The sequence below is a fragment of the Rhopalosiphum maidis genome, chromosome 2 (assembly GCF_003676215.2).
Source record: "Rhopalosiphum maidis isolate BTI-1 chromosome 2, ASM367621v3, whole genome shotgun sequence".
NCBI classification, from domain to species: domain Eukaryota; kingdom Metazoa; phylum Arthropoda; class Insecta; order Hemiptera; family Aphididae; genus Rhopalosiphum; species Rhopalosiphum maidis.
In genome coordinates, this window is record NC_040878.1 from 81,995,637 (window position 1) to 82,022,456 (window position 26,820).

The window sequence follows — 26,820 nt, forward strand, 5'->3', positions numbered from 1 at the left end:
TTATGAGTTTTTAAATTTCAAATTTTGACAAAACTCGTAAAAAATCTCGAAAATGACTTTAATAATTTTGCAGTAAGAAATTAATAAAAAATAATCAGTTTATACCAAATAAATATTTAAATAAAGTTCTTTATACGTTTTGAAACCTATATTAAAATAATATTTCTATTGGAAAGTCAAATTAATTTTAATACCGTTTGAGTTTAAAATGTTAACGAAAACGAATAATCACTTGTATTATAACTATTTCTTTTCAAGTGATAAATGTATAATTTCAAGTCTGATAACCGAAGATACCTACTTGAAAGTTTCAGAAAATATTTATAATTTTTATTATTATTTTTTATACATGATACAATTTTTGCGCTATTTATAGCGATAAATTCAAAATTTATCATCTCTATAATTCATACGTATATTATATTATATCATTTTATTATCCTTAAATTATTCATTGGATCAAAGTTCTTGAAAATGTAATACTGCAAGTTACCATTCCACATAAGTTATTTTCAGTTGTTGTTATATCTACATACGATATTAAGAATATATAGGCACAATTATTTTTATATGCATTTAAAGTTTGACGGAATTCGTCAAAATCACAAAAGTTGCAAACTATGTTGTAGTTAGAAATTCATAAAACTTTTTTTTATTTACCTAAGTTTTGAAAATTTAATTTAAGGTTCTTTATATTGAGTAAGTATACTAAGTATAGTTTATACTGAAACTATAAAATCTAAACAATTTATTTTTAATATTTTGTTATAATATTTATAAACATAATTCGAGAAACTTAAGAGTATTAAGTAGGTATATTATGAATTTTACTACACGAATTTTAGTACAGCAAAACGTTTCCTACTTTTGTAAATATGAAGATAGTAACTATATTTAAACGTATATTTCTATACCTATGTAAATAATTTATTATTTACAATTTGATCATAAACGCTGAAATTTAGATTTACTATCAAAGTCAAAGTCAAAATCATCATGATTCATAACTATTAGATACAACCTCGAAACACCTGAGACACGACTTTAGGATTCTTTAAAACTATAAAAGACTAAATATAAATTGAGATTTTATTAAATAAAAAATAATATTTTAATGATTATCATATAGTATATAAATATACAACGTATGCAACTATTTATGCAAAATTAGTTTATAATCAACCGTATTATTAATAGCATATTATTTTGAAGTTTATCAGTATAGCAGACGGTAGTATATAATATATACTGAGTGCTGACAGACTATTTTCATTCACAATCGTAGTTATCGTACTTTGTATGGTAGTAGCCAGTTATTGCCTTATTGTTACACTCGACAGTCGACACCTATTATTCATTGCAAAGTGATTATCCCAGTTTTTAAATTTCATGAAAATATGTAGTACATATACCAAAACATTAAGCTTATAAATTGTACATATCATAATGATTAATGCGTAACGACTTTATAGACATATATATCTTATCAGTTATCAGTATTATTTATAGGTTTATCTATGATTTTCTCCAAGACAAAATCATAATAAATATAGCTGTCTGCTGTCACTTATTAGTTATTACTTTATTAGTAAAGTAGGTACTTACTAAATGTAGTATGCGGTGGCTTGAGTATTTAAAACTTTAGGAACATAAGCTTTATAAGCTACCCACCCGTCCTATCCACCCACTAACTAAATTTACTAGGATCAATGTACTATTTTTAGTTCTTTTACTTTTACAATTAATCATAGATAAACTTATTTTAACTTTAATAGCTAATCTTAAAATTAAACCTGACCAACTTAAAAAAAAATGAATTTTATTGATTAATTAATATTTAATTAGTTATAATAATTTAAAACAAGTGGGAGAATGGGTATCACTATGCTGTAACGTATAAAATTTAGATTCATTTTTAATCGTCATGCCAATATGCCATCCACAGCAGATACACACTAGACACTACTTATTTTCAGGCCAGGGGCAGTCGTTACTAGTATTCTTATAACATGCCACTTTTGAGAGTATGTATAATAAGTATAGTAAAGTGTTTATCGTTTTGCATTTGTTTTCGTGTTTTTAAAATTTTTAACATAATAATAGTATAATTATTTAAATTATTTCAATGTCGAGTATACATTGTTATTAAGTATTAATTTTTTTTTTGAAAACAATGTCAGGTACAATTTACATTTTTTTTGTCTCAGTTTTCTAAATAAAAAATATTATGAATGATGTATTACTATTAATGTAGTCATTGTATAGTAAATAGGACAGAACACAAAATTCGGATGAGGGCTATTTTGTAATAGAGTAATGCATAGTACGTATGGTAATATTTAATTTTTCGGAGAATAAATAGAAAATTCCAAAATAATTTAAGCTGAATAGATGTTATAGGTTCAAGCATAATCAAAGTAAAAGAATATATTTTGTATGTGGATACAAAGTCTATACCGAATAACTTTAATATTATAAATAAATTTAAATATATCTATTGTATTAATAATACAAAAGTCGAAAATATAATAATTATTTTATAATAGGTATTATCTATTATAGAATATAGACCATATCCATGACTATATAAATAGTAAATAGATATATAATCTATTTAGTTATAGTTATAGTGTTATGATAATACTGCGAAAAATATAAAACATATGTTTTCAATTACAATTATAAAAAAGCGCATGCGCCTTATCAGTGCGCATATTATAGTCTTATCATTGTTAGTTATTGGATTTGGCTAATTAGTTATTACTTATTAGTTTATTAATATTTCGTTGTCTTGTTCTGTCGTTTCTTGTGACTAGTTGTGTACTTGAGTTTTTGTTAGAATTTCCAAGTCACGCACGTAATTACTCGATAGTCGATTGTATTATTGACTTCTGAACCTTCTATTGGTGTAGTCCATTTTTTTTCAATTTTATTAAAACTTATTCATTGCTAAATAGATAAATATACTATAAAGGTGCTCTCAATCTTACAATGAATATATTGTAAGTAAAAAAAACGAAAACACCGGTTCAGAAAATATATGGAAATGGCTGAATGTGAATTACGACAGAGGAAAAAAGAAGATGATGGAGAAATCAATATCCAAGAGGATAAAAAAGAAATCAAATCTGCTGAACAGGATCAAATTCATTCTGAAAACAAACCAGAACCAGTAAGATTCATGTTTGTCTTTCATGACAGAATTCAATAATTTAGCATAATCTTATAATATTTATGATTATTTTTTATTATTATTATTATTATTAGACTATTGCAGTAAAGATAATATACAGTCTGCGTTGTATAGCTAGTAGATTTTGTCTAGTAGCTATTAATGTTACATTTTAGTTTCTTTAATGGTGTGTACACTAAAGTCATCAATCATTATTTACTTTTTATAATATTTACATACCTAATATAGGTAGTTAATCTGTAGTCATCATCTGGGAATTAGTTGTTCAGTTTTTTAAATATATTAATTTACTATTACGACTACTACATAATTTCATTGGTTTAAAAGTAAATTGAAGTACCTAAACAAATTAATATATAGTCTTATATCCTATTTTATTTTATCTTTATTGTCATTAAATTATAATTTATATACCAATGTTTTATTATCTATTTAAAATTATTTTTACTATAATTTAGGTAAACTTTATGAAGAATGTAGGTATATTGTTGAATAGACAATTTTATAGGTAACTATTTTAGGTTATTTTATAACAATAACCTTTTATTATGTGTTAATTGAATGAATGAATTTTTAAACTTTTGGTTAAATCATTTTTTATGTTTATCTTGATATTTAACTATATAATTTTAAATAATATTTTATTTATTTGTAAATTAATTATTTCAGTTAAAATTATTAGTTGTTATATACAAATATAGGCTATAATTCAGTGAACAATTTTTCAGATTGATGATTGTATTCAATCATGTGTTGTGACAAATACTATGCCACATTTGGTTAGGCGTTACAGGCCAGTTCATAAGATATATAATGCTTATCAAAATTTACGGAAATTAAAAGGTCCCAAACATTGGTATGCGGGCTCAAATTATTTCAGTAATCAAGCCTCATTCAATTTCCGAACAAATAGTTATCGTAGGTCCAAAGTAAGTTTTCTGCTCAAATATTTTTGGGTAAACATTGGATGTGGCATGATCCTGGAAACATGTTCATGGTGATGGTACTACAAGTATTAATGCTTGTTATGGATTTAGAAGATAAATATTCTTCATATTACAATTGCTTAATTTTATGTTTCTATTTATTAATCAAGGGCAGATTCAGGGGGGGCACTGGAGGTAAGTGCCATCCCCGTTGGATAAAAATAATATTAAAAAACATACATTTTTATCATATTGTTTTTTTTTTTTTGGTGGGGACTATATCTATATATTATATAATTTTTCCTATAAAGTGCCCAGACCATTAATACATGCTGGATCCGCCCTTGTTATTTATTCAACTAGGTCTAAAACTAAAATTATAATTAAGCTTTGTATATTAAAATATTGTATTTATGTATTAAGCACCATAAATAATTAATTTCAACAAAAATTATCTGCAAACCAATAAAATTTACTGTAAAAAATCTTGAAATTATGTTAATTCCCAAACAAATGCAATTTTATATTGCCATAACAGTAAATAACATATTGATTTTAATTATTAAATTTGCATGAATACGCTTTAATTAATTAATATTATTTAAATATGTTACAAAAGAAAATTTCATAAAAAATTAAGTTTATGTTTTCTTAGTAAAATTTTAACACAATAATATATAATATTAGTATAAGTTATCAATATAAGTTGTTTAAAATAATTTATTATTATTTATTAGTTATGCATATATTGTAACAATACATTTTTTATATATGACTTACGCTTTAACAAACTTAGACAATAATATATAATAATTGATATATATCAATTAAATTAAATTTTTTAGTAATTTAAAATGATTTATGATTATTACTGCTACAATTATTAACATATTTATACTGCTAACATTTGTAAACTTAAACTAAGTAATGCATCGAAGATATCATTTTAAATGTTGAGTTATTAAGAATTTATTATATTAATTTTCATGGACATTAATTTATTATATTGTTAATATACAAATTACAATTAATATTAACAGTCTAATGTCTAAATATTTTTAGAAAGTATTAAATAATTATATTATAGAGGGAGTATGAGTAGAGAAATAAATAGGGAATAAATATTTATGTGCATTTTAGTTTAATGGCTGTGGTGGTATGATATATATATATATATACATATATATTTATATATACTTGTTTGTATTTCTATGTTGTATTATGGTAATTTGTTTATAAATTATATTATTTGATCTATATTTATACTTATCAACTTAAATAGTTATTGATCTTTAAATAATTAATTTATAAAAGTACTTTAGATTTATTGTTATTCATTCATTTTTATACTTAGAGTAAACCATGTTTTAATGCTTATTCAAATAGTTAACATTAAGAATTACAGTGGGCCAATGTTGATTATAATATATTATCATAAGTTATTATAAATATATATTTTTTTTAATAGAAAGAAGATTTTGATTCTGAAGATGATAAAAATATAGATCTCTCAGCAAAAATACCATCTGGTACCAATAAAATGCCACAAATATTAGAAACATTATTAAGTGGAATATCAGAAAGGCAAGTAACCTTTGATTATTTTAATTTAGCTTAGCTATATATTAATTAATCATTTTTTCCATAGGTGGAGAAATTGGATAATTAGAGGTATATTTGGCTGGCTTATGATTGGTCTTTTTTGTCTCTTATGTTATGGAGGACCTCTTGCCTTAATGATAGCTGTATGTATTTTAAAGCATTTTATTTTTATGTTATATAATTGTGAAGACAATATAAATCAATATTACCTTTACAGGGCTTCATGATTGGCCTATTAATTTATTTTATTTTTAAAGAGTGGTCAAGGTTGAACGATTTTTAAATTATTAAATATGTACTCATAATAACAATAATAATCATAATAAATAATAATAAATAAAAACATGTTGAAATTGATTAAATTAAATTTAAAGTGATAAAATAGTGGATATTTATTTAATTGCATTTTGTACATTGATTAATTTTAATAATAATAACAAATTATATTTATATAATATAAGTAGTTACTTTATAAACCACAGGCATATTAATGTAATCTGAGACATTTTTTAGATAGTAATATTGTTTTTTCTTTTTATATTAGGGACATTAACACATGTCTTGGCATACTTTCAACAAAAACAATAATAATTAAGTAAAAATAAGCCAATTTTATTAAAATCAGCACCTTATTTATATTAAATTCTAATAAAAAAAATATTTATTTATCTATCTATTTATATATATATATATATATATATATTGATTTCAGATTTGTACAAATAACATATATATTGATATTGCTTTCAACAGTTAAAATTTTATTGTTTTCTGGAAATAAAATTAATATGAAGGATTATTTTGTATTTGTATATTAATAAATAATTTGTCTTCTATTTAAATTATGAATTTCATTAAATAAACTTTTTTTATTAACAAATTTTATAATGCTATTTAAATAATTAAAAAATAATTACAAATAATTTATATTTTTAAAAATATAGTTAAACATGTATTTTAAAATAGCTATTAATTTTGACTTATACTTTAACATTACAAAATATTAAATAACATTTATATTTCAATGAATTCCTTAAAATTATCAATATCTAATAACATATACATATTATATTATATTCAATAATTATTAAAATTGGATAGGACATAACTAATTATTTATAAATTTAAATTAAATAATTTTAACTTAAACATAAAATAACTCATTTTAATGCATTTAAATTATTTACAGGTTTTAGTTGTTCAGGTTAAATGTTTTGAAGAGATAATTAACATTGGTTACTCAGTTTATCGAATCCATGGACTTCCTTGGTTTCGTTCTCTATCATGGTATTTTTTGATGGCATCTAACTATTTTTTTTATGGTGAAAGTCTTGTAGACATATTTGCAGTAGTAGTTAACAGAACAGTAAGTTTTTATTAATATTTTTACTACTTTTTACCATGAACTCTTATTTTATTATTAATTTTCTAATTTAGGAATATTTGAAAATGCTAATAACTTATCACCGTTTCGTTTCATTCAGTCTATACATTGCTGGTCTAGTATGGTTTGTGTTGTCATTGGTGCGCAAATATTACATGAAACAGTTCTCATTATTTGCTTGGACTCACGTGTGTCTCTTGATTGTTGTATCTCAAAGTTATTTTATTATTCGAAATATATTTGAAGGACTAATTTGGTATATAATTTATTTAATATTAATAAATGTTTTAATTTTTTTTATTATTATTATTTTTTTTCTATGCTTATAAAAATTAAAATTATTTTGTTAATTGATCATTAATGATTTTTTATACATTTTAGGTTCATCGTACCAGTGTCAATGATCATACTTAATGATATTTGGGCTTACGTCTTTGGGTTTTTTTTCGGACGAACACCACTTATACAAGTATCACCAAAAAAGACATGGGAGGGGTTTATTGGTGGTGGTGTTGCTACTGTGATTTGTGGTATAATAGTAAGTTAATTTTATTCTAAAAAAAAAAAAAGTAGGCAAGTAAATACCATTCTGCTGTACATTAGGTGTAGAGTGGGTTACTATTATGGGTGTGTTAAATTCGACTTCAATAATATATTATAATATCATTGTATACAAAAAATGATTTTCAGCAGAGATGTTCTGTCAGCCTAAATCACAAACTATATTTCATGATTTGTTTTTTTGATATACATACACAGAATATTCTGTAATACATAGTCATTAAAGTAATTTATTTTACTTTTAATACTACTTTTGCTTTCTTTTCAAACATTGAAATCACAAATTGACAATATAAGTGACAACAGTCGATCAACTTTAATCTGAACTAGATTTCAGAAGAAAAAATGTTTCTTTTTAGTTTAGTTAATTAAATTAAGTACTATACAATTAAATATATTGCCTAAGACATGGAATACTGAACTGTAATATTTTTACAATAATTAAATAATACAGAATGGAAGTGGCATTTTATCAATTTACTGTACTAGCTGAAATTATATTATATAAAAACCTAGGTTCTGTGTGCATAAAGCATATTTATACCCAGTTTCAAAAGAGTATAATCAGTCAGTCGACCGATTGTTGACCATTTAAGCGCATCTCTCATCAACGACCTGTATTATTGGGCCATTGGACGGTTCCCAAATTAAACATAATAATATTACAAATTAGGAATATTAGTTATAAATATTCGTACATTGTCTTCGGAAAACATCGACTTGGATAGTGAGGGGTATTTAGGCATGCCACTGTTGGAACAGTCAGTCGGTATACGCGAAAAGTGATTATTTTCTTTTGAAACAGGGTTTATTATATTGTTATGCATATAACAATCTTTTAAGTAAAAGATATTCATGGTATGTCAAAACGTATTAAATTTGGTAGTTATTATTTTTTTTTATTATTAAATATTTTAATTTTTAGTATATTTTAAAATTATTGGACAAACCAATATTTATGTTTAATTAAAAATTATCTGAATAATATTATGATAGTAATAGTATGCAAATACTATATTGCAATATAAAAAAATTATAAAAAATTATTATTTCAATTTATTTTTATTATAGATATCATATTTTCTATGTCAATATCCATATTTTGTATGTCCAGTTGAATACAGTGAAAAGTTTGGTAAAATGATTATTGATTGTGAACCATCACCTTTGTATACTCTTCATGAATATGTTCTGCCTGAATTTATTGCACGTGCTATAAGTGTGGTATGTATTAAAAAAAAATTATGTTTAATATATACAATATATATGTTAATTTAATTAAGTTGTAAAATATTATTAATTTAAATAATATATATAATAATTAATACACTTATTTAAACTTTTATGATTTAGTTTGGAGGTTCCAACAAAATCACTATTTATCCTTTTGTTATTCATGCTTTTTGGATGTCATTGTTCAGCTCTATTATTGGACCATTTGGTGGATTCTTCGCTAGTGGATTTAAACGAGCATTTAAAATTAAAGTAAATCACTTAACAAAATATTAACTTACCCTCAATATATATTAAATTAATTTTTTTTCATTTTAGGATTTTGGAGATGTGATTCCAGGACATGGTGGTATTATGGATCGTTTTGACTGTCAATATCTTATGGCCACATTTGTTAATGTTTACATTTACAGTTTTGTAAGCACTCCTACCTTACAAAAGACTGTTCAACAGGTATTTTTTAAATATATATTTTATTAAGAGGACATTATATCTAAATGTATTATCTCTATCTTACAAATTCACAACACAGACAATTTTTTACATCCACAATAATCTACTTAATTCAATTTTTTTTTTAATATTAAAGTATATTGATCTCTTTAAAATTAAAATATAAAAATAAAATATTGGACCTTGGATAATATTCTTACTCTTGAATTATTTCAATACAAACAAAATTAATTATTAAATGGATTTTTTAAAAGTAAAATGTATTGTTGTGCATTAGAAAGTTGGATATAATACATATGAGTAAAACATCCTCTTGAACATAATAATATTATATTTATTTTCTACAACATACATTAAATGTTTAGGTAATTAATTTACGACCCGAAGAACAGTTACAATTATTTTACGTTCTCAAAGGATCATTGGAAAACCGGGGAATTCTCAATGTGCAATAAATAAAATATTCATAGTCAACCAGCAACCTTTACATTCCTTCTTTCAAATACAATATTAACTTAAAACACAATTGTTTTTGGAGAGTTATGTTTAATTTGCTTTGTGTTCTTGATGTGTACTTATTAAAACATTTTTTGGCCTATTTGATATATTTTATCAAACAGACTTCTCTGCTCTAAATTGCAGATACTTTTGTATAAAAATCAGTTTGTTATTTATTTATTTATTTAGTTTAAAGTTTGTTTAGTTGTTTTCAATGTTTTGATTTTTAATTAAAGGTTTTGATTTTTGTAAAACTTTGAACATCACAATCTAATATGAAATTAAAATTAACACTTTCACATTCCTATTTTGATGTGATCGATTCCATTAATAACTATATAGAATTTATTTCAAAATAGCTATTAAAACAGATAAACAGATAATGGTAGAATGTAGAATTCGTCATTAAACTGTGTAGATTGATAATAGTTTTATTTTACATTTTTGTTGTTGTTTTGTTGAATTTTGTTATTTGTATTATGAGGATTTAATAAATACATTGTAATATGATATAATATAATATGCTATAAACAGGGAGGGCGTGTGTGGTGGATAAAATTGTTTACGAATTGTGTTAAATATAAGTACATTTAAAAAACAACACATTGGTTGAAACTAGAGTTTGACATTTGACTAAAGGTTTTTAATATATTATTATAATCAATTATTTAAATTAATTAAATTACCTACGTATTACTGTTTTCTGTATAACATACTACCTACTTTATACTTACCTATATTATTTTTTTCATAGTCAGAAAATCATCTATTTTATAACAAAACTATTAGTATTGATAAATTTAGTATAATACAACGATGTGTGAAAATAATTTATTGTTCTTTAATCAATAAAGACATTTATTTATTACAATACAAAATTATTGTTTGCTCAAGTATTTTACAATATTAAGCATCCAATGCTTATTTCAGATTTTGAACGGTGAGTAAGAACTTTCGGTATGCCTTTTTGGCTTACTCTCTTACCAAGCTATTAAAATAAAAACATTGCTGAAACGTCAGCCAACAAAATGTAAGCCAGTCAGATAGCAAAGGGTTTCCACTAAAATGGTTAAATATCTCTGTTTGGAGTCTGAGAATCGTTTTTTGAATACGACTTAATCAAACACGATGATATTTATGTACACCATTGCTTACACATTCGACAAAACTGGGGACAGTGGTTACAACATCCTTAACCCCATGCACCTCGCACTTTTGTTGCTATGGAGTTAAAACGCAAACACGCTTCAAAGTTATCAGTTAAACTATCGGCTTACCTCTACGCGTATCATACCATTCGCGTTTCATCGTCACATAGTAGGTAGGCACCTACCTAAATATACACTAAACTATTTTATTACTATAATAGACAATATACAGGTTTAATCATATCATCGAGGTTCGAGGTAATTACTAATGTGGTTCCGTACGGTGTTAAACGAGATTGAGGATGATATTTCTTAATACGTAAAAAGTCTACACAGCTGCAAGAAACATGGACAGTGAAATCGTTGTGCAGGACCTCGAACTACAGTCGCTGATCGGATTCGACGGCAATCCGGTGAACGGTCTTATACTGCACCCGGACGGCGTTCATCTGGTGTACCCGCTCGGCACTAACATCGCGGCGTACCATTGGCGCACAAAGGCTCAGCGGTTTTTCGAGGGGCACACGAACGTGATATCCGCTGTCACGGTGTCGACTTCCGGCCGGTACGTGGGTTCTGGTCAAGTGAACTACATGGGGTTTCGGTCGCCGATAATCGTGTGGTGTTTCCACACCGGTCAGGTGGTGGCGAAATACGAGTCGCACAAGGTGCGCGTCGAATCCGTCGCGTTCTCGTGCTGCGAAAACTTTCTGATATCGCTGGGCGGCGTCGACGACGGTTCGGTGATCGTTTACGACATCGACAAGCGGGAGGTGCTGTGCGGGTCGTCGTCCGTCAAGTCGACCGCGGGCTCGGCAACGGTGCTCCGGCCGGTGCACATGCGCGGCGAGTGTTTCGTCGTGGCTGGCGATAACATACTCAGGCTGTGGACGCTCAACAGGGAACAGCGGAACATCCAGGGGCTGGACGGTTCGTTCGCCAAGATCAAGCGCAAGATCTTGTGCACCGTCATCGACCGGCTGGACGAGTACGCGTACTGCGGCACCAGTACTGGCGACGTGATGAAAATCAAACTGAACTTCTCGGCCGACACAGCCGTGGTGGCGCCTACCAACGCTCCGACTCTGGTCGGGTGTTTCGCCAAGTACCCGCCGGCCGGCAAGAACAGGCGCGGCGTTTCTGCCGCCGCCACCGTGGAACTGTATAGCAAAGGAATCACGGCGCTGTACCTGGTCGCGGACGGCACCATGCTGGTGGGTTCCGGGGACGGCGTCATCGAGTTGGTCAAGCAGAAGGTCCGCGACGGCGGTAACTCTTCCCGCGGTCGCAGCTCGTACAGTAAGCCGGGCAGCACCCGGCTGGCAACGCCCACCCGCCCGCTACTGGTGGCCATCAAATCAGCCAACGTCGATTCGTCCGTGACCAGCATACAGCTGATGGACGACGGCGTCGTACTGGTGGGCACCGTCAACTGCGAGCTGTTCGCGATCCGGGCGCGCGACTTCGACGTCACCTGTCTGTTCACATGTCACACGTCTGTGGTGTACGATCTGGCGTTCCCTCACGGCTACAGCAAGGTGTTCGCCACCGCCAGCAAGCATGACGTGCGCGTCTGGTCGGTGGACACGCTCCAGGAGCTGCTCCGTATCACTGTGCGCAACTTCACGTGCTCCGGCGTGCTGTTCTCGTACGATGGCGCGCAGATCGTCACGTCGTGGAACGACGGCAACATCCGGATATTCGCACCGGAAACCGGACGGCTGCTGTACGCCATAAACAACTGTCACAATAAGGGCGTTTCGGCCATCGCTATGTCCAAGGACGGTCGGAAACTGCTGAGCGGTGGAGGTGAGGGCCAGGTCCGGGTATGGCAGGTGGACAATCTCAACGGGGCGCTGCAGGCCGTGCTCAAGGAGCACAAAGGTCCGGTGAGCTCGATCGACGTTCACCAGTTGGGCCACGAGGCGATCACGGCTAGTGCGGACGGCACGTGTGTGGTCTGGGACATTGTCCGGTTCACGCGGCTGTCCATCATGTTCTCGTCGACGATATTCACCAGTGCCAAGTACCATCCTAATGGCGCCCAACTGCTCACATGCGGCACCAATAGGTACATTGGATTTTGGGAGGCGCTCGACGGGTCGTTGATACGCGAGATCGAAGGATCGTCGGCATCCGCGCTCAACTCACTAGATGTTACGCCTAACGGTGGGTAAACTTGACCTTTAAAAAAAAAAAATTGAAATCTTGAAAACTTGAAAACTGCCGGGAAAATGCTTTTGCACTACAAGCAAACTAAACTCTCTCTGAAACACGCGCATGGTCGTTTTCGACAAAAGTCGTACTCTTCCTAAGGTTTATAAGGTTTTAGCTAAAAAATTCAATATTTATTATATATTATACTATATTATCTAATAGATAAATATTAAAAATACGAGTTATATAAAAATAAATAATGTGATTTTTATATGTATAACATACAGTAAATATTGAACTTTTCAATTTTGCCGAAAAAGAAGGGTACAATTTTGGTGGAGAAGTGTCTTGTCCGGAAACATCACGCCTCGCATCGATGAAAATCAGTTCATCTGCGTTGCCAGAGTGGTTTCACTGTAGAAGAGTGTCACGTGAGGATGCGTAAAAATGGCTTTCCTTGCCGTGGACAGAGTTGACATGTTTATAATTATAACCAAGCCATAAGATATATTCTATATTTTATATTTTCACATGTTTTAATAAAACTATAATATGTTTTTGTACAATCGTGATATTTTGTTGATCTTGAGATAATAATATCAATGTGTATTGACTTACTGTCCGTTTTAATAGAATTATGTGTTTGGATGATTAATAATCACGTTTTTATAGGCAAGTACATCGTCACCGGCAGTTCAGATCAGATGGTGAAGGTGTGGCTGTACAACGAGGGGGTGCCCACGCACGTTGGGGTGGGTCACGCGGGTGTGGTGACAAACGTGAAGGTGAGTCCGGACGGTAAGTTCGTAGTGAGCACAAGCGCGGACGGCGGCATATTCTTGTGGCGCTTTCCGCACGCCGCGGACACTGCACCGCCTGGTAGCCGGTGCAGCGCAAACAGCGGCGGCGGTGGTGCAGGCAGTCTGCGGGAACAGCAGACCGACCGTTCGAGGCAGCTGTCGCTGAAGAAGACGTTGCCGGCCCGGAAGGAGAACATCAACGTCATATCGAAGGCGCAAAAGGTACGGACGTCCACGGATTATAGTAGATCGACTACGGCAGCCGCGTCGGTAGTAACGGGTAACGCGAACGACAACGAAAAGGCCGTCGACGAAGGATCGGTAAAATGTCTGTGCCGGCGCGGGTCGACGGCCACTTGTGTTTGTTGCGACCTCGGTACCGGTGGTCGGAAGATCAAACCGTTTGTTCGATGACGAGTGCGCGAGTGCCTAAATTATTATTCGTACTTGACAGTATAATAATTGTAATTTAAGTATAATTTGGTGTTGTAAGTATTCTTATAAAAGTATTGAAATACTTTTTAAGTTTATAGAACACGATTTTTTAAATGCTTATGCAACGTCGGGTTTTTTTAAGGTGTTTTATAAGTTTTTTTTTTAAAAAATGTTTTATTTCGCATTGAATATTATACATGCTTTTTACATTTATTTTGAATTTTCTTTTTAGTAATTTTTTGAAATTTAAGCACTAGCAAACTGATATAGTTGTTGCTGTTGATACATTTTTAACTCAATTATTCAATGACGACGCTTGTGCAGTGTTATTTGTTTTAGACATATAATTATTGAAAACTACAATATAGTAAAGTGTAAAACAGTGGCGTTATTTCAATTTTTTTTTTAATACGCACGGCGTATAGGGAGGCCACTTAAGCGCAAGCCACTATCAATTATTCAGACCAATCAATTTATAAAGTTGGCCAAATTACTACAATATTAGATTTTAAATACGCAAATGTGGTCCAGATTACGACACTGATGTAAAATGTTAAATCTGCAATATTCAATATGATAGTGGCGGCCGTCCGTGGCAGTATACTATATGACGAGAAACTGATCATATAAGCACGATGCTAATTCTATAAGTGTATGTTTAAAAAGACCAATTTAAGGATCGGCGTCTGTAGTATATTGGTTGGTATAAACCAAAATGTGAAATATTATGACTTAACATTTATGGTGTATTTTATACTTTTAATTTTTATAATAAGAATTCAAGCCATTATGGCTCATTAACTTTTTAGGCTGTCTGGCCAATTTACAATATTATTTCATATTTTCATCAGACTTTCTCACTCAAACATGACTTGACAATGGACGGAATAATTGTCTAAAATCGCGTTTACAGTTATGTATTTATATATTTTTTCTAACTAATAAGATAAAATGTGAACTGATTTTAAGACAGTGGCTCACGATACTATTTTTTATTTAATAAAGCTTAAGTGGCAAAATGCCAATTGTATTTAAAACATTTATTATTGCTTCTTTTCTTAGAACTTTTTTTGGTTGGGTAATGACATTTTATCTGAAATTTTTTAACCGTTGTTTTAATCTATACAATTCTGTAATACTATAAGGTGTTTTACCTTATAAATTATTTTATTTATAACACATTGCGATAATAATTTATAGCTGACTATAACTATTTGTATTATATTATATGAATTATTCAATTAAAAATTGTTATAACTATTAAGTGTTTAGTAGGTAACTATACATATAAATATTAAAATATGGACAATTCAGAGATTTGGATGACATTTAGAGGATTAATATATATATACTTTGGCTTCCCTTTTTTCACGTCTTGTTGGTCTGCTATAAAATTGGCAAACGCGCCAACGGCCGATGTATTCAAGTTAAAATATATTATTATGAAAACCAAACCATAATACTATGTAACATTGTAACTTCGTGTACCTATTTTAATGTCAGTAGCATTATTTTATGTTTTTACATTAGCATTTTATAAACATGAAGATGAACACATGATGTCATGATATTATTCTATTATTCTAATCTATTCTAGAATAAACTATTCTATAATCAATGGTTTATAGTAATAACCTAACCTAACCTAGTAATATAATTTACAATTAATAATACGGTAGGTTGAATTAATTTTTTCTACCTATGTATATTAAATATACATAGGTATACTTAACCTAACTTATATCTAACCTAACGTATACTTTTAGGTAATACTTTGAATTTATGCCAAATAACTTTAGATTTTAGAACGATGTGAATCTAAATATTTATAAGTATAAATAGGTTCATGGTATAAATAAAAAACAAGTTAGCTTATAATTAATCCAAATATTTTCAAAAATGTAATTTTATAAATAGCGAATTATAATACAGGCATTAACGAAACATATCTGCTATAAGTCTTTTACAAATATTATTTTATGAATTACAATGTATAACAAATATATTTCATTATTTTTAATAGGTAATGTAAAAATCCAATTTTTGTCGACTATAAATTTGTAAAAATATCATAAAAAAATGTCATTTATATATTTTTAAGATTTTCGCAGTTCCTACAATTCTAAAATCCCAACTTATTAGCTTATATTAATTTTCAAGTTTATCGACTAAGAATTACATTTTTTTATTGACATTTATACAAAAAAAAACTCAAATAGGTAATTCATATACCTATAAATAACACAAAAATTGGTTTTAACAATTTAACTATTGGTCGAAAATGCTAATATGCATACGAGTATATTGTGAAAAATGTTAAGTATTTACAGTTATCAGGGGTGGATCCAGACCAAGATAACAGAGGGGGGGGGCGATTTTTAAAAGGAACGCATTAGTTTTGATAAAGTATTTATTTAGGTACATAAACATATGTTACTTTCCACAGTCTCGTACAGAACTAAAAAAGTATTTTTTTAGTAATAATAATAAAAAAATATATCACTATAATTTTGTTACCCTTGAAGTATAATTATGTCAAAAACTAAAATCAGGGACTTCAAACTAATTTTTTTGAGTGAACGGGGGGAGGGGGCGATCGTAAAATTATGCAATATGTGAACATCTAGGGACAATGAATTATATGGGAAAATCTGAGTAGAAATGTTTGTATTTAATATTTAATAATGAATGTATCGGGTTATGAAAACCTATACGATGTAGTATATATATTTTAAATAAACACACTTATATATTGGTATTAATAAAATATTGGAATAATATAGTTACACACAGTGGTATTTACGTCATCATCCATGTTGAGGTCCATTATGGTGCCAATGTCATCATCTAAGGCGTCAATTTTTTCATTATTCCAATAATAATCATATTGAATCGCTGGATCACAATTCCAAGCGATCACATTTTCCAAATATCCAGCATACTATAGATTAAATAAAAATAATATTTGAAATATTTTGTCATTCATTTTTTAAAACAATAAAATTTGAAGTCTTGTGCTTAAAATAAAATATATTTACGTGTGGTATGACTTAAGCAGAGTATCAGTAGGAAAACTCGTTAGCGTCTCTGGCTATCTTAGAAAAAAGCACCTTTTTACCAATTAAAAAAATTGATAAATGTACGCGTTAATAACAATAATTAATATGGAATATTTATGAATCAATTTGGGATTTTCTTTATGCTTTTTTCATAATTTCATTATTAAATTTGCACGTTATAGTGTGTATAAATAAACAAATTCATATTAATTTCAAAATTTATACTGAAAAAAATGTCATTTTTAAGATTTAAGGTAGAATATAAATACTACTTACGTAATCATACTTCGTCATAACCCTTGTAACGTTAGTGGCTATACCTGTTATTAGTACTATTTAATAATTATATAGTATTTTATAGTATAGTTAGTATTATTTTTTATTATCGTTTGTTGGCTATAGACATTATAATATTAAACATAACATATTTATTAAAATTTTATATTATAGTTAAATAATAAATGCTAATAAAAATATAAAATAATACACTGGCTAAATAATGTTTGTTATTAATTTTTTTTAAATAAATATAATATTAATAAACTAATAAACCTATTTAACTGTTTATTTCTTATTATTGTTTTTATTTTTTGATTTGGTTCAAAAAACATTTACATAATATACATCAGTTTTATTTTCATAAATAATATTTATGTTTTTTCGATTACTGTTCTTATTTATAATTTTTAAAAGTTTCCGCAACTCTTTTTAACTATCCTTGATTTTTATTGAAGTAGAATTATTTTTTTTTATTCTAATTATAAATTATTAGGTACATCGTTTTAGTTTCATAGATGCACAGATAAACAATGAATGCATTTTTAAATTAACAACGGTTCCTATTCTTCAAAACAAAGTATCGGAATAGTTTGATGTACTTACTTCAATGTTACGTAACAGTTAAACATACACTGTAGAAAAATTATTGCGAGTCCGTGTGATGATAAGAAAGTTTATTTTACTTTTATATGTCTTGGCAGGGTCGGATTGACTCGACCAGTCATCGAGTAAACTCGATGGGCCGTTCAAGTCACGAAGATCCGCTGACCAAATTATATATTACCTAAGTGTTAAAAGTTGAAGAAATGGAGACTAAAAATGTTGGACTTGCGCAGACCATAGTACACGGTTGTAAGTAGTTGATATTATAAAACTAGGAAATTCGGTGAGATTAAATAAAGGTATACCTTTCATTATATAATAATATTTATATATTAAGTATAGTTCTGGAATTAGAAAAATGTTGAATTTAAATTATAGTAACCGGAGGAAAGGAATCCTTTTATGTAAAGTAAACCCACTTACACAGCGATAGCACCCTACTCACACTACTCTTAAATCTTATCCGGTTTCAGGATAGAAACTCATAAACAATTTTCCCCGGATTTAAATAATATAAAATCCAATAAATAGGTACCCAACATTTTTTAACCCGTTTTCCCTTCCCGAATACGATATGATAAATAATTCCTCAGTACATGCAGCCTCACTTATTCCTTTAAATGTTAAGACACGCATTTAAATTTAACACTAGTAATCTGGGAATGGGCGAATGCCGTGCTACGACAAAATTAAAGTTATAAATTTAAACCAATTAGAATAACTCATTATTAAATGTATAGTGTGATATTTATTTGTTTATATTACCTATATATGTATTACGTATATTGGTGTATAAGACACTTTATATACGCGCAAAATTTCAGTTACTAATCTGGCTATCTATTTATTAATTATTATTGTAGTCGATCTGCGTTCGCGCGTTCTCGCTTACGATGGCCTAAATAGGTCACAATATGCGTTATCGACGTTTGGACGTTATTAATGTTATGGCATAAGGCAATCCAAATGATATTATGAATAATCATAATCGCATCGTCTCGTTAAAAGTAAGTGAATCTAAAATTATTCATTATCTAAAGAACAAAAGAACGAAGAACTGCTCGAAGCTCATATAAAATCTGTTCATAAAGATTTAACCAGAATGATGAACGAATTGCAGAACCATTTCAAAAATAAATTGAAAAAAAAAATAACTGTATAAGAATTATTGTTGAGCAACGATGTATAATATTGTGTATCGATATCGTTCCGATTTTCCCGACATTGTATTATATATTATAATCGCTATATCATGATTTGTTCGATATCGATATCGTATAGAATTATATTTTTATAAATTTATTGATAAAATTCAGGGGCAGATTCAGATCAAAATAACAGTGGGGGACGATATGTAAAAAGGGCACACATTAATTTTGATAAAGTATTTATTTAGGTACATACATACTACATATGTTACTTTCCACAGTCTCGTACAGAACAAAAAAAATATTTTTTATAATAACAGTAATAAAAAAATATATCACTAAAATCCAGTACTTTTTTAACTATTTTTTTTAAGAGAACGGGAGGGGGAATCGCCCCGATCGTCCCACCCCCCTGGATCCTCCACTGACGGTTATATACATTTTGCCATTTTGGAGTAACACCCAAAAACTAGTTTTATATTATGATGGTTATGCTTAAAAATGTATTTCTGCTGGTCACTTAATATTATAATTTTGATTTAATTGGGCTGAGAATTCATTGTAAATTTCAAAACTATGTCGGTATAATCACAGATAAGGGATAATTTCTTTATAAAAAAAATGCTATCACCTGTTGATAACAATTTCCATTTTACGGAGTAAGGACTAAGGAATATTGTGTGTTTATCAAAACTTAACCTTTATTTTCGCAGTATAACGGGAAATATACATTGCATACATTATATGTGTAAATGTGTTTATATAATTTTTTCAGTTTGGTGGTTTGGTCGCCTAAATTTTTGGACCTAAATATTAACAGTTTAATAAATTATGTAATAATTAATAATATTTATACATCATGACAATATTGATAATTATTGACAATCTATACTAATTACTAATATATAAAATGATAGCATTTGTTTGTATGTTCGGGATAAACTCTGAAACTACTTATTCAATCGTCGTGCAGTTTTTTTTAAATTAAAAAGGACATCGCAGAGAATGATATAGGCATAAATTTAGTCCGATAAAATTAATAAATAATTAGTTATTATTAATTAAAATAAACGTATAAATTGTATACATATATTATATATTAATAATTATTATTAATATATTATTATATATTATTACGGTGGCCCGCGGGTTTCCTGCAGTTACCTATAACCTGACCTTTTTTCTTTTTTGTGTGTTTTATCGGCGAGTAGATATGAATAATTGTTCCGATAAGTAAAATGCTTTCCGTATCATATGTTATTTGAACAATTTTATTATCATAGGTTTATGTATTAGGTCAGTGGTTTTCAACCGGTGTTCCCCAGCACACTGGTGTGCCGTGAGCGCTCTTGAAGTGTGTCGTGAAAAATCTATTAATAGTTTTATTAGTATGTATTTATATGTATATATAGGTGTATAATGCATAAAATATGCTTCATATGTTATGTAGATTGGTGTGCCACGAAAATTTTGTAGTAGATGAAGTGTGCCGCGTGGTTAAAAAGGTTGAAAACTACTGTATTAGGTATTAATATTGTTAGCGTGTCTGTTTAGTTAGCAAAAACCACTCGAAGAGACGAGTTCCTTGGTATATAATGTGTCAGTGGTGGCCCAAGGCACGGGTGAACTGGGCGGTCGCCCGGGGTGCCTCCAGAATAGTGGTGCCGGAAGCGCATTTGTAGGTGCTCAAAAAATTGTAAAAACTTATGATGTTTTAGTAAAAAAAAATTTAAATAATAACGGTGTGTAGTAATTACATTTCTTTATAATAATAAATTGTTATATATTTAAGCTATATTTTTAATGGCCCCATAATATCTTGGACTGGCACTGTATCTATACTAATATAAAAAAAATGTTAGCGTTTGTTTGTATGTTTGGGATAAACTCCGAAACTACTAATTCAATCGTCGTGCAGTTTTTTAAATTAAAGAGGACATCACAGAGAAGGTTTTAGGCATAAATTTAGTCCGATAAAGTTAATAAATAATTAGTTATTATTAATTAAAATCTTGGGCGGAGCCGAGACGTATGTAGTATGCTAGTAAATAATATAAATGATACTAGTTTATTATTACGTTGATTGTTACACGGCGTCTCGGGTATGCAATATTAGTACATACTGTTTATGCACTCGATTTATACCAAGTTTTATAGATTATAATAGTTTTATAGATCCATAAACCTAGGATTTATACTACCGTTATTGATTATAGAAGTCTATCAACATTAAAATATAAGTATAAAGTATAAAAATAATGCTACCCCTACTTACCAGTTACAGCCAGTGGCGTATATAAGAATTAATTTTGAAAATGGAATGGGGGGTCGAACCCCTAACCCTCCTATATATGCCACTTGTTACAACTACTTTTTAGATAAACTAGTGACTATGTCTACCAATTAATTTTTACTTACCAACAAATATTACTTGTTACATCTTATTAATATTTTAATTAATATTTTTTTTAATTTTATTATAAGAAAATATCTGTGGGCTGTGAGTCTGTGACTCAAGTCTTTTAAATAAACAACATACTATAATGGCCATAATGATACTGGTAAGTATCCACCAAGACAACTATAACTTACTTTTAACTTTAGTTTTACTAATATAGGTACATTATTTTAGTTTGTATTTTGTCCTTTCACTTTGTTGTGTGCGTGTCCAGGCGTAAATAGCGTTTGAAATTTGAGGGGTTGAAGCCTTAGCTACTGAATGCTTCATTGAAGAATTTATACAAGTAATGAACACCTAAACAATTTTTTAGTACAACATATAGGTATATCGTATACTGCTTATTTAATTACAATATTGACAGAAAATAAAACTTACTAAACATTTTTTTCAAATGTACTATTTCATCTAGTTATAATAGTTGTCAAAATTATATTTATAATATATAATATACACCACATAACTTTTAGGAAAACAATAGAAATTATTATTGTAAGTATGGTTTTAGAGTAACAAGTAACAACAGAATAATATAATTATAGAACACGTTTTTACATTTTTAGAGCTGTATTCTTCGGTTGGATTGAATCTATTAGTTATTATAGTATAGCCCGTATAATAGACGTATAATAGCCAAATGGTATATCAAATATGAGCTGCAGCCTGCAACAATAGACTCCATAATAAAAAAGCTTATTATTCTTAGTTCTTGGTAGTAGGTATTATGGTTTATGGCTACAAGTCTACAATGTACAATAATAATAAAAATAATACCACGATAAATAAAATTTGTTCATTTATGAATTACATAATCTTAAAAATACAAACACGAATTTTACATCATAAACTATAATAATACTGATGAAGCTTAAAAAAAAATTAGGAAATGTTTGGGGGGCTATTGAAGTGTTTGCGGGGCTTAGCCCCTAAAGCCCCCCTATTTGTGCCTATGCCAGTCACTGTCCACGCATGATTTTTATGTTTTGAGTTTTATTTTTTATTTACAATTTGTTTAATTTTTTACATAAAATTAATGTGCTAATTTTATGGAGATATAAATCTAATGAAGAAACATGTGATAATAACTATCTCCAAGAGATAAACTTACAGTCATAATAACTTGATAGCTGTAAATTTAAAAATGCTGTTGTATCAGTATGGCATGTTGAAAAAATAAAAATAATAAATAATCACAAAAGGGGCTCAAGTGGTAATTTCTTAACTATTTATTTTTGATAATAAAAAAAAAGGCTAACTAAACATTTAAAAAATGTTTATATATGTAGAATACACCGTTTATGGTAGTTGACGTATACACGAGTACTACAATTATTTATATTTTATTACTTATATATATACGTAAAATTAAATATTACACATGTTTATAAAATGCCAAAATGGTATTATACATAAAATGGCACTTTTCGGTTATCGTTCACCAGTGGGCGGCGGGAAATACTGATTCCTTTATTGTACACTCCGTGCGGTTTTTAAATAATATACATTTACCTAGTGTAAGGTAAAAAATGATACCTTTATTCTTTTTTAAAACAACGATTTAAAATATAAATGAACTATCTTTTATCATATAAGTATTATAATAATGCTTTTTATAAAATATGAGTATACAATTATTACAAGTATATTATGTACTTAGATATTATATAAATAATTTGTAATAATAAATAGTTTTATTAATTAGTTTGACAATTTTTTTTACAACTCGATTAAATAAACAGTTATTACTTGAAAGTATTATTGTCATCAAAGAAATGTACACTTAAAAACTATTACATAAAAATCTAAAATTGATCAATAAGTTATCCATTTGTTTTACATAAATGTAACAACGCTAATAATGGGAGTAGGAAGGCCGAAAATTATCACATTTTAATTCATGATATTGAATAGATACGAAATAGCGTATTAACGGTAGTGGCCGGGTGCTCCCCCCCTCCCGGTGGACTGTGACTTCAACAAAATCATTTTCGGATAAGAAAAAGTTTTGCGGTGTGTACCCTGCACTCGGCCTGCAGTACCTTTTACCTACCTATGCGTTTTGATTATTTGTTTTATATTTTTTAATTTTTTAATCTCGTAACATGAAAAATGAATGTTTCTTAACGTTTAAAAAAAATAAGTTTATGCCCCCTCGGCCACCAAATTCTGAAGACGTCTATACGAAATAGACAAATAGTATTGCGATTTCCTATAATTATTTGTATAGACAATATTGTCATCACGAGTCATAACGGTCTACCGTTAACAATCACTCCTCGAAAAATATCTATACATAGTTCTAAATTTTTAATAATCTATTATCTAATATATGTAGCTTATTAAGCAGGTACACGACGCGTCATTAATGATGCCCTTTATTGGCTTTATTATTAGTTTTAAGTGATAAACATAATCGTTTTTATATTTTATATTTATAAATTCGTAACTCAAAATAGGCGGAGTCCACTTATAAAAAACGTATTTAAATTAGGTATTTATAAAACATCATGTCCCAATGTGTATCTTATTGATTATTTATAAACTTACTTTGTAGTTTATAGGTATCTAATATATTCAAATGTCATGTTCCTATTTACGTTTATAATTACACAAGCAATTTAAGTAGGTAAATACATTAACATTCGTTTAATAATGTAGGATATTCTAAATGATATCACAATGAATGTCTTAAATAAACTGAATTAAGTAGGTACTACATTGATTTTATTATAGAAAATATAAGCAATATGATTATTAGACATTGATCACTATTGAACTATATGACAGTACCTTAACTGTAAACATAATAAGGGTGCACAAAGTATGGGGAAAGTAAACAGTCGGTTATACTGTTATATTGATATTGAATAAAATATATTCCATTATAATAATTTAATATTATAGTAATACTTAATAAAATATGCAGTATTTTCGGCAGTAGTTTCGAAAGTATACATCATAAAATATACTAAGTAGATAGGTTACTATAGGTTATAATTATATGGCCATATGGGTTATCGTTCAGAATCATATTTTGTACTTATGCAATAATTTATCATCGAATTCAAACTTTTAACACATACTTATTAATTTATTATGTTACAGTGACTTTGTCAATGACGATGAACACGTTCGGCGCGTGTATTTATATTGTAAACATGGTTTTCTGTTTCCAGTCTTCAAGATTACGAGTGATTTAAGTTATTATCACTGTTATCAACTCTGTTTTGAGTTTTGAAGTTTTGTTTTTTGAAAATTCGAAATTGAGTATTGAATTATTATTAATCTTGAATCTTGATCATATTTAATTTTTTTTTATATAGTTTCATCTTATATTTTAGTGGAACGATTGAATTATGTTGAAAGTTTTAACATCGGTTGCGAAAGTAAGCCGTCCAGCCGTTAGAGGTTTTCAATGTAATTTTAACTTACGCAGATTTGTATCGAATCTGCAACATAGTCAAACACAAAAATTCACCCATTGGACTAAGCCATCAGTACAGTATCCTTCACGTTTTTTCTTTATTCGCTTATGTCATGCAAAACCACCAGAGTTGACTCCTCGTGAAAAACTGAAAATAGCTGCTAAAGAATACGGTTCAGTATTGATTGTGTTTCATGTTGGAATATCATTAATTTCATTAGGTTCGGTATATTTTTTTATTTCTAATGGTGTCGACGTCCAACAATGGATTGGGTGGATGGGTTTGTCAAACGCAAATGAAAATACTAAAATTGTAGCTGGAGCAAGTCAGTTTATCATTGCATATGCCATACATAAATCTTTTGCTCCAGTACGCATTTCAATAACACTTATATCTGTGCCGTTAATTGTACGATACCTTAGGACAAAAGGAATAATGAAAATAAAAAAATAAATATTAATTAAGAGAACCTATGTAATTGTATAAATAATTATTGTATTACTATGGGGTTAAAAGTGTATTATTTAGAAAAATTATTTTTATATTTGTATAAATCGTTTGAACTGTGAAATATTGTTAAACATTTTTGAACAATATTATATTGTATAAAAAATTAAGATAATTATATTTTGTAACATACATATTTTAGCAATTTACTCAATAAAAAAAAAAAAAAAAAAAATAAAGGTCAAGGTTATGTAAAGTAAAATTATTTGGAAGTGATATTTTATACATTTTTTTTCAATGTGTCACTAAAACTAAATGTAAATTATACTTATTACTTGGTCTTGTGTCTTAATATTTATATCCAAATCATGTTTATATCAATTAAATTCATGTTTAATTTAATATTGAAAAATTAACATAATGTTAATTGATAAAATGTATAGGCACACACTCATACATTTATTTAATACCTAGCTCATGTATAGGCATACATTTGTTAAGATTGGCCACAGTATCTAAAAATCAATGGCCCAATGTAATCAACATGTAGTTTGGTAGGATAGAGTAATACTTTATGGTCGATATAAATAATGTCTGTATATTGTATGTGTGTACATGGTTTGAATTTAGAGTACCCACAACAGACATGATTTGCATTATAGAAATTTCAAAAAAAAAAAAAAAAGTGATGGTTGGTTTGTTAATAGTAGAATTTTCTGGGAAATGATTGATAATACTAATGTAATACTTTTTCCGCAAATAACATTGATGTTTATTTTATTAAACTTGCACTAAAGTTAATTTTCTATGTTTTAATGCATTACAATGTTATTCATATTGTTTAATGAATAAGTAAGTATAATGATTCTATTCTGGTTCAAGGATGCTGATTTTTTATAGCTTTTAGTGAAATATAGCAACAAGTTATTATTATACATTTATATTTATGAATTTAAACATAAATGTTTATTTTTAGTATAACTCAACTATTTTTATTATATTGTATTATTC

At 28.8% G+C, this 26,820-nt stretch overlaps 3 protein-coding genes across 4 annotated transcripts; all 3 read left to right on the forward strand.

Annotated features, from left to right (window-relative positions):
* The first annotated feature begins 2,742 nt into the window (after window positions 1-2,742).
* Window positions 2,743-10,451, forward strand: LOC113551354 (phosphatidate cytidylyltransferase, photoreceptor-specific). Of its 2 annotated transcripts, XM_026953555.1 has the most exons (11): window positions 2,743-3,172; window positions 3,922-4,122; window positions 5,588-5,703; window positions 5,768-5,864; window positions 6,911-7,087; window positions 7,159-7,361; window positions 7,487-7,643; window positions 8,738-8,890; window positions 9,020-9,151; window positions 9,218-9,352; window positions 9,718-10,451. In XM_026953555.1, the coding sequence occupies exons 1-11, from the start codon at window positions 3,041-3,043 to the stop codon at window positions 9,805-9,807; spliced, it is 1,593 nt and encodes a 530-aa protein (XP_026809356.1). In that variant the 5' UTR covers window positions 2,743-3,040; the 3' UTR covers window positions 9,808-10,451. The 2 variants fall into 2 exon arrangements, with proteins under 2 accessions (XP_026809356.1, XP_026809357.1); XM_026953556.1 differs by lacking the exon at window positions 3,922-4,122 and having other exon boundaries at window positions 2,744-3,172.
* A 714-nt stretch (window positions 10,452-11,165) lies between these two features.
* LOC113553932 (cilia- and flagella-associated protein 52-like) lies at window positions 11,166-14,429 on the forward strand. Its single transcript, XM_026957527.1, has 2 exons — window positions 11,166-13,167; window positions 13,828-14,429. The coding sequence occupies exons 1-2, from the start codon at window positions 11,346-11,348 to the stop codon at window positions 14,367-14,369; spliced, it is 2,364 nt and encodes a 787-aa protein (XP_026813328.1). The 5' UTR covers window positions 11,166-11,345; the 3' UTR covers window positions 14,370-14,429.
* A 10,736-nt stretch (window positions 14,430-25,165) lies between these two features.
* LOC113554267 (protein FAM210B, mitochondrial-like) lies at window positions 25,166-25,916 on the forward strand. Its single transcript, XM_026958032.1, has one exon. The coding sequence runs from the start codon at window positions 25,294-25,296 to the stop codon at window positions 25,813-25,815; it is 522 nt and encodes a 173-aa protein (XP_026813833.1). The 5' UTR covers window positions 25,166-25,293; the 3' UTR covers window positions 25,816-25,916.
* Window positions 25,917-26,820: the final 904 nt, after the last annotated feature.

Excerpts from the sequence above, each read along its gene's own strand:
- LOC113551354 (XM_026953555.1), top strand. The coding sequence starts at position 3,041 with ATGGAAATGGCTGAATGTGAATTACGACAGAGGAAAAAAGAAGATGAT. Across the intron at positions 5,704-5,767 it reads TTAAGTGGAATATCAGAAAG|GTGGAGAAATTGGATAATTA; the intron begins GCAAGTAACCTT and ends TTTTTTCCATAG. Across the intron at positions 5,865-6,910 it reads CTCTTGCCTTAATGATAGCT|GTTTTAGTTGTTCAGGTTAA; the intron begins GTATGTATTTTA and ends AATTATTTACAG.
- LOC113553932 (XM_026957527.1), top strand. The coding sequence starts at position 11,346 with ATGGACAGTGAAATCGTTGTGCAGGACCTCGAACTACAGTCGCTGATC. Across the intron at positions 13,168-13,827 it reads ACTAGATGTTACGCCTAACG|GCAAGTACATCGTCACCGGC; the intron begins GTGGGTAAACTT and ends ACGTTTTTATAG.
- LOC113554267 (XM_026958032.1), top strand. The coding sequence starts at position 25,294 with ATGTTGAAAGTTTTAACATCGGTTGCGAAAGTAAGCCGTCCAGCCGTT.